Genomic DNA, 9123 nt, shown 5'->3' with positions numbered 1-9123 from the left:
GGGAGAGAATATGGATAATTGGGCCCAATTTGGACATTTTCAGTCAGGGATGTACTCACTTTTGCTGCCAGCAGTTTAGACATTAATGACTGTGTGTTGAGTTATTTTGAGAGGACAGTAAATGTACAGTTATACAAACTGTATACTGATTACATTGTATCAAAGCGTAATTTCTTAGTGTTCTCCCATGAAAAGGTTTCATTAAATATTTGCAGAAATGTGAGGGCTGTACTCACTTTTGTGAGATACTGTATTTATAAATTTGTTCCCATATTTTTATTTTTAATCACAAATGATACAAGAAGATGTTACAATATCAGAGGCACTGATTTATGCTCAACAACACCTTCAACAGACGTTTAAGAAATTAACAGAGCAAGTTTAACACACTGAACAGGAACAGAGGGAGGTAAGTCTATGCCAACCACCATAGAACTGATGATTACGACAGTAACGGTAGTACAAGTAATCAGTGCAATGCAACTTTTTTGGTAAATATATTCTAAAAAAACAAATACAAAACAGGTTCTTGAGCAAAGAAAACTGCATAAAAGGGGTCTTATAAGGTTATAATTCTGTACAGTCAACAAACACACACAGTTGATTTTCTTGGGGAAGAACAGATATTCTCCAAAGCCCTGATGGATCAAATTGATCAATGGTCACAGATTTTGGTATAAATGTGAAATTCTGCGTTTGTTTTTGCTGAGGGTAAGCGTCAAACATGGCATGCACAACAACTTTTTTTTACATTTCACAAAATAGCCTTTGTACCGCACTGTACTCCTTTCTGGTTCAATGTATAAACACAGAATATACTCCAGGTATATATCCAGTCACAACTAACAGGTTTAATTTCTCCTTGTTTGTTAGCAGTGCAAATGTGACAAATGTAACTCTTAAAAACAAATTATTAAAGATTACTTCCTGAGATGAAGATTAACAACCTACCAAACCGAGCCAGTGTTGTAGAGTCCGCCCTGAGCATCCTCACATTCATTCATTCATCTATCTTCTACCGCTTCTGGGTCACAGGGGGTGCTGGAGCCAATCCCAGCTCACATTGAGCGAGGCACACCCTGGACAGGTCGCCGGTCCATCGCAGACAGCCTAGCATCTCAATCCATAATATATCCATATATTGCTCTAGGCCCAGTGGAAGACTCGTTAAGCACTTAAAGTCTTACCAGCTATGCTCAGACAATATGCTTGTTTGCCTTCTTCTTTGATTACAGTCAGATAACAAAACACAAGCACTTTCTGTGTGCAGTGTGCAAAGCTGCTAACTGATTTTTAATTTATATATTTTCAACCACACCCAATAAGCTAACAAACCTTTCAGGTTAAACACAGACAGAAAAACCCAAGCTAATATTACATCATATTATGAACCACCTTACATTTTGGCTTTCAATTGAGTGATATGGAGTGAGTGTAGAAACAATTCCAGGGTGGCCAAATACTCTTCTGGGTACCTCTTTAGGTGACCTGCATGTGTTGAATCCTTCCACTTCTTTGCTGTGACCTGTATCCCAGACTTCCTCCAGTAGTCAAGCACATCCTCCTGAGCTTGTGCATTGCTTAACACATCATTCTCACAAAAGAAGAACAATGCAGGAGCACGGACCGGTGTTTTCCAAAACACATCGATGCTTGTGTTAAAATGGTCCACTGTTTGCCGTTTAAACAAGCCAAAGTATAGCATGCACACTTTTTTGACCAGCGTCTCAAAATGAGGAAATACAGTCTTTCCTAGACCTGTTCAGGAAGGAGAAAAAACACATCATTCATTTGCACTAAGACAGACAAAGAAAGAATCAATCAATCAATCAATCCTCCACACACACACACACACACACACACACGCGCGCGCACATGCACACGCACACACGCATGCACACAACAAAATCATGTTAAGGGTGAACTAACCTGTGACCATTGTGTCCAGAGTGCCCACCACCAAACTATCAAAGACTTGGCCTTTGATCCTCTTTGTAAGAGACTGATATTTCTGTGTATCCTGGGACACGTGGATCAGCAGCTGACTATATGTGAAGCCACCGATTGAGAAGGCATGGACAAGTAGTGGACGAGTGGCAAAGCGCTCACTCTGAAGCAACTCCAGCAAACTCCTTCCATGATCCAGACCCCAGTGAGGCCACAAGAACTGTTGCACCTTGTGTGGAGCAATCATAACAAAAGTCATTTTTATAGAGATCACATCAGCATTAATAAATGCTTCAAGACAAACTTTTCACAAAATTATAAAAGCTGACTTTTTTTTCATATAAATTTTTACTGACAAGCACTATTCTTAACAGAGTTAAATGCTGACCATGCGGTATGAGCAAAAACCACACTGCACCAACTGCTTCATTTCAGTCACACAACTCACGGAATTGTCTACAATTGTTTTCTAATTAAGTTATTGTTCATAATTTTTCAAAAACTCCCTTGCATTTTTCATGAAGCCACCATTACTAGTAAGTTTTTAAATGAACCTTTGGACCATTTCCAGTGATCTAAGTCCTATTTGCTCTTGCAAATGTATGCAGGTGTGCAGGTGTGCTGTTTAAGGTCATGTGTTCACACTGATGTGGGATGCGGATCGCTTCTAAACTTAAGTGTTGATAGTCACAACAAAACGATCCGAGAACTGCAGCCTGCAATGCAAACTTAGCCTGTAAAGTTCAATAGATGCTTCAAGTACCACTGACTAAAATCCCAAGCGTTAACTAGTATCTGTTATCTTGCTTATAGATAAAGGCTCTTTATCTATCAGGGCATGGCTAAAAAGAATGGCTGACTGGAGAAACCCCATTTATGCAGTTAAAAGATCATCAGCACAATAGCGTATCCAAAAGATAACCTTACCTTCATTTCAACCTATAACACTTCTTTGCAGCTGTAATGGTAAAATCTGACTTTGTTCAGGATCAGCTTTAATGTCCCTGTTTTTTATTGTCCTCACCTCACTCTCCACTACAAGCACGTCGAAGCCCGTACGGAAGTAGATCTCACAGTACTTGGCCACAGCCTGGGGACGTGAGCCCAGCCATGGCAGCAGCAGCATGAGGGGCTTATGCTCTTCAGACATTTTGCGCTGACATCCTGAGGCTGGAGATGCTAATTCATTCACATAGAAAGTGACATTTTTGCCGAGGTGGTGTGCTGTGATGCCTCTGCTCAGGGCCATCCGGGCTGACATGGTCCACTCCAGTAATTGCTGAGGAGGAATATATGGGGGTCAAGAGTGAATGAACTGAACGAATTGTCAGGAGAAAAATAATATATGTATGGTGACGACCGACAAGTTTATGCTGCCTTTGTTAACATCACAGTGGAGTACAAACCCTAAATGTGATGCTCTTTAATAACTTAGTTTAAATGAGCTATTAGCGTTAGCACTGAGTTTTAATTAACTTTGGCTTGGTGAGGTCATTCACGGCTCACGCTGTCGTGAGGAGACTTCATTCACACATCCATCGGACTGGTTGTCTGTAGCCATGATATTTCTTCTCATCGTGCTCTCACATGACAACACATTCAGTACGATCACAAGTCTAACAAGAGGAAACGCCTTTTCCAAACTCATTCCAACATTACAAATAACTTTAGAAGTCCGACACTGACGACAGCCTGCCCACTAACTACCGGTCAATGACTGACCTGGTGTCGGTGACGCTGCCGATGAAACCTGCTAACACATGGTGTGATGCTCGGCTTCGTGACAGCTTTTCCAGTGAAACGTGGATGGATGTTCAGCGGCTCTTTCTTCTTCTTCTCCTTCTTCTGCTGCGACTTCTTCTTCTTCTTGGTGGTTTTTAATGGCGGTTGGCAAAAAAAACCCGTTCTGGCGCATTGCCGCCACCGACTGGTGTGGATCGACAGTCTGACTTAATTGTACTAACTACGGGAAATAAACAAACGTTTATTTAATAACGACAAATAAATAAAACAAAATTATATTCATATTTTTTAATAAAACTTGTTCTCCTAAGATAATGTGTCTGTGCATCATAACATTCTTTTTTTTCAAACTTCTCTGTGAAATGTCTCTTAAATCTCACCTCAGCTTCAGTTTTATCAGGCCAGAAATTTGATCTTTTCTTTCTTCATTATATTTTCAACAGTAAAGGAGCTGCTGCCCTCCTTTGCCAACAGACTGTTTCTATCTATCTCATCCAAAACGTCTAATATTAATAATAATCTTACAGTTTATATGATGTCTCATATGTTGATGTTGAGGCCCAGTTTGTTAGGGGTGTCCTGATTTCCCAAAAATTAAAACATGAACATTTTATGGTGTACATACAAAAACAAACACACAAACAAACAAAAAACCCAATTTGGATATATTTTTGAAGAATGCACTACAGTAATGTGTATTGCATGAAGACATTAACATTTGCAGGTTCATATAATTTTTTTCACTCACTCATTGCAAAAAGGAAAATAAGATCTTTCTTGTCTTAAGGTTGGCATCAGCTTCATTTCTAATAATTTATTTATCTATCCACTTATTTTTTAATTTCCCTCCACATAATATCCAAAGACATGAAAGTGTTTTTTTTCACTGTGAAGGTGCAAATGAGTCAAAAAAGTGCTCATTTGAAAGTAAAATTTTGAGGAAAAAAATTTGTTTTTCAAATATGGAACAAATAAATGCTCAGTTGTCATCATACTGCTGGAAGGTTTTACTTTCACCCTTATCAGTATGATCTGGCACATTTTATGATGTTGCATGGGCATTGTATGCCAGTGTAAACATACAAAAGCTATATATTTCATTTTTTGTCTATCTTCCACTGTTACTCCAACCAGACCATTTGCTTTGTTTTATCCCCCTCTTTGCTTGTGCAGCTTTGTTTCTGTGTCTTTTCCTGATTGTCCACATTCCCAGCTGGACCCCAGTCCCTGCTGACTTTATCCTGTTGGAGGATGACTTGTCTAAACAGAAACCAGTTTCCCAATGAGTTAGGATAGCAAGTGTGAGGCGGCAATAATTTGGCCATGTCCCTCACTGAGCTCATATGTTTGGCCTGTCATTGTCCTTTTCCAGTCCTTTTAGTTACGGCTGGGTTGGTGCTTTCCTGTATCCACATCAGGCAGCAAGTTATTCACCCACCTCGGGAAGTTGCTATCTCCTCCTCTGACTGATGGTTTAAATGATCTGAAATAGCCTTCACCATCTTCTAGTCTGTGAATGCGTAAAATTTGAATCTCATTGTTATAAGCAACAGTTTTCAACCTAAAAGCACAAGCCTGTGAAAAGGAAATGTAAAGTTTGGAGATAGTTGGTAAAGTGCCCTCTTCATTGTTGGCTGTGATATTTGCAGTTCCAGCCAACAATACTCTTGGCATACAGAATTAGTGTCTTTATCGCTGTATTTTATGCAAAATATATATTTGGCAAATTTATTTGGGATGCAGTTTGATCCCTTCCTATCTTCGTTTTGTTTGGACAGAAGAAAAATCAATGTGCATTTGGCAGAAGTCCCACATAACAACAGTTCTGGCCTGGAAATGGCCGTGTCCTGCCAATTCCACAGCGAGTAGAGAGTTTAAAACAGAACTTTGTTTAGATCCTCTTATCAGCCAGAAAGAGAAAGAATATGATGCGTGACTGTGCTTTAAACTCTCTGTCTCTGAATGCATCCAAAGGTATGTGGATCAGTGTCTATTTTTGAACCATCCTTGGGACTTGAAGTAGGCCATGAGGCTACAAGGTTTCCCCCGATGGATAAAAAGAGAACACATTAAATCTGAAAGCACCAGAAAAAGGAAAATAACTAAAGTTAACAACATAGAATGATCTGATATGGTTCAGGTAATAAGTGGAATGACAAGAAGGTCACTGTTTAATGATTCTTTGAAGTACATATTCAAGGTTCACAGTTGGAGCTGTATGAGACCACTACCATGCATTATGCATGTATGCAATACAAAGATAAAATCCTGCTTCATCCATTGCAGTGACATGTTTCAAATGGAGCTGCTGATGTGATGGTTACTTTAAGAGGAAGGGAACAGCATCAGTTGTAAATTATGCTCAATGGCATGTATTGATCTGTAGCACTGGTTGGTTCAGTACAGTGCAATGCCTGTCTGTTGGTTGATGCGCTTTTCTGCAACAGTTTTCTGAGCTTTTTCCTCTTCAGTTCAGTTCACTTCTGTTCTGTTCCCTTCTTGTTTAATTGACATTACACACTGTGAACTGCGTCATATAGACCAGAAAGATGTGTGTAACTGTCCTAAGGTTCCTATGCAACTACAAAGGAGAATATACTCAGAGTGGGGAGGCTGATGCCTCACATTCAGAGGAAAGGGATTGTGCAAACAGTCAAACTCATTGTCAGATCTGTGCAGCGGCAAAGTGTGGGACAGCGGGGGTTGTCATGAGGAGGTGGGGTCTGTCCCATGTGTCGACTGTCTGATGAAGAGAAGAGGGGCACAGCACACAGGGTATGAAAGGACACAGAGTGCTACGCAGAGAGATACTGCAGGCATGCAGCAAGACAGAGCGGCATATATGTCTAAAGGGGCTGCAGCAGAGTGAGCTGTTGATGAGGTAAGAATGCTGAAACGAGACTGGATACAGGAGGAAGAGCAATCATGTATCTCATGTCCTTCGTGTGCTGCCATTATAAATGTAGCTCTATCACTCACACAATGCTAGTGCTTGTGTTGTATGTATGTCAGAGGACTTCATAGAGTAAATGGTGTTATAGTGTTTTCATTCACTGCACTGGAACGCTCATTAACAGTATTTGCATTTTAGTACTCCACAGAGATTAAGATTATTTGTTGCACATATCCAATAAATATACGATAATCATACGTGTTTACTGTTGAGTATATGATTCCTTTCACCTTTATCTCCAGGTGTGTTAAGCAAAATATTCATGGAGACCTGACTAAAAACAAAACCTGCCAAACATGTGATTGGACGGTAACCCCATAAACATACAGCATGTGACTTTATGGGCTCTCACCATGCTTTCCCAGTGGAATCTTTACCTTCTCCTCCCCCTCTCATCGCTTCTCTCACTTCATGCCAGAGCTTCAACTGGAGAAAATGTCAAGGAGACACAACAGACAGACACAGACACAGAGGTGCAGCATCTCATAAAGCCATCACAGAGACTTCAAAAATCTGGGTTAGCACCAGTGAATCCCCAGTTCAGTCCAGACTTCCTGGATCTGCCTTTGAGTTGGCCCTCATCGGCATCTGAGGAGACAGATAGACAAGGTGTGATTGGGGAATACACTGATTTACAGGAGAGCACAGAGGCAGCTTTTGTGTATCCTTATGAGAAGGAGCCTTTTGAATCCAGACCTACAGAAGGTGCCACCAGTGGGGAGAGTATACAGCCAACAAGGTATTCATCAGCAGCAGTTCCACCCCAACCTACCAAGGAACAAACATTCAAGTATGAGCCATTTGACGCCAGCACTGGGTCCATGCAGACTGGAATTTCACAGAATGAGACGAATGACAGCCGCTTACCTTTTCTTTCGTCTGGCTCACTTCCATCAGAACAGGATTCAACACAGCTGTCAGCTGGACCTGGGACCAGCCCTGAGAACACCACTCAGCTCATTGACACGAGCAGTAGGGAATGGATGGGCCCTTCTGCTACCACAGAGGAAAAGGCACAGGGTGGGACTGTCCCAGTGAAAAAGGCGGGAGATGGATTTGTTAATGCCACAGACCATATTTTACACAGAGATGCTGTTGGCATGGTGACAGAAAAAGGTAAGAGTCCTTGAATTAACTTTACAGTGTCTAGAGCTTTTGTCATTTACTGAATCTGACCCCTGTCCAAATCACAGCCAACATTTGTCACTTATGGCCTGTTGTGTATGGATTTATAGTGTTGTCCTCTTCAGTATCTGAAGAATAAAACTCCCAGTCAATATTAGACTGCAGTGTTTTTGGTATGCATTCTACTGACACATGCAGTTGTTTTGCATTAACAGGATGTTTTGCATCAGTTCATCAAGCCCTCAGTCTGCAAAAATATTCCTCTCACTCTTATTTTCTCTAAATGTCCATTCTCCCTTGCATTGTGCTGTCTTTTATCAGAAATTCTCCCATTCAGACCTTTCTCTGAGCATGGAAACATTTAATTCCCATTGCAACAAGTGTCTATTAACCCCATTCAGTCATTACATAATGTTGTGCTTACCCCAATGTGCAGTATTGACTGCTCACACACACACACACAGTTGTCACCCACTTGTCAAAGTAAATGATGTGTTGTGTCCACAAACATTTGGGGAGGAGGGTTTTTACAATCATATGTGGAAAATGATGAAGAAGAAATCAATCCACCAGGCAATTTGCTAAGTAATTTCCAAATATTGCAGAAATTTACAGTCACTTTGGTCACACCCAGGGGTGTTTTTGTGAAAACTGCTTGTTGTCTCACTGCTTGTTTGGGCCTGCAAGATCACTTCATGGCTAACGGGGAAACCAGAAATAAGACACATTTCATTCATCTCCACTGTGCTCCCTGATTCTGATGGCTTCAAATGGTTTACTCTGAACGAAATTTCTCTGAACTTAACGTTCCCTTAAATGGAACGTTAAATTCAACAGTTTATTCTGTTATGTATAATAAAAACAAAATATTACAAATTTGAAAATGAATGAAATGGACATCTGATACAATAAATTATTAAGTCCCCTGAAACAAACCTTGCAGCTCCTCTTAGGCAATACTAGCACGCCACATGTAACTGTCAATAATGTGTGTAATGGCGCTCTCACAATGGAAACAATTTGTTAGATTAGCTGTTACTGAAAAAAGTAACACCATTTTTGTTATTCTCATCAATGAGAAGGAGATGCTTACAGTGTTTATCAGTGATAAAATCACAGTCAGACATGAATGTCAATCACTGAAGAATCTTGTTGAAAGGAACAGCAATAAAGCTAGAATAACACCTCTCTGCTATTTTCTGTGCCTATAAAGCCACAGAAAATGAAAGCAGCAGTGAGGTCAATACTGGCTAATCAGCACACATCCTTCCCTCTCTTCCCTCTCGCCCTTATACACATGTACACACTCCCACTCTCTGTGACCTAGTTTGAGACTCCCAGTTACAAGCCCGTTC

The 9123-nt window shown here is 40.5% G+C and overlaps 1 protein-coding gene across 1 annotated transcript; it reads right to left on the bottom strand.

Annotated features, from left to right (window-relative positions):
• Positions 1–283: 283 nt before the first annotated feature.
• Positions 284–3790, bottom strand: LOC115056804 (uncharacterized). Its single transcript, XM_029523535.1, has 4 exons — positions 3670–3790; positions 2972–3226; positions 1930–2176; positions 284–1758 (listed from the first exon to the last, which is right to left on the bottom strand). The coding sequence occupies exons 2-4, from the start codon at positions 3206–3208 to the stop codon at positions 1397–1399; spliced, it is 846 nt and encodes a 281-aa protein (XP_029379395.1). The 5' UTR covers positions 3209–3226; positions 3670–3790; the 3' UTR covers positions 284–1396.
• Positions 3791–9123: the final 5333 nt, after the last annotated feature.

This window comes from Echeneis naucrates, chromosome 16 (assembly GCF_900963305.1).
Source record: "Echeneis naucrates chromosome 16, fEcheNa1.1, whole genome shotgun sequence".
Classification (NCBI taxonomy): Eukaryota; Metazoa; Chordata; class Actinopteri; order Carangiformes; family Echeneidae; genus Echeneis; species Echeneis naucrates.
Note: the sequence above shows the minus strand (reverse complement) of the source record. Positions and strands in the feature narration are given on the sequence as shown.

Bases quoted from the DNA above. Each gene is read 5' to 3' on its own strand.
- LOC115056804 (XM_029523535.1), bottom strand. From the start codon at position 3,208: ATGTCAGCCCGGATGGCCCTGAGCAGAGGCATCACAGCACACCACCTC. The intron at 2,177-2,971 runs GTGAGGACAATA...GCTCCACACAAG, and splicing joins TGCTTGTAGTGGAGAGTGAG to GTGCAACAGTTCTTGTGGCC. The intron at 1,759-1,929 runs GTTAGTTCACCC...CTTCCTGAACAG, and splicing joins TCTGGACACAATGGTCACAG to GTCTAGGAAAGACTGTATTT.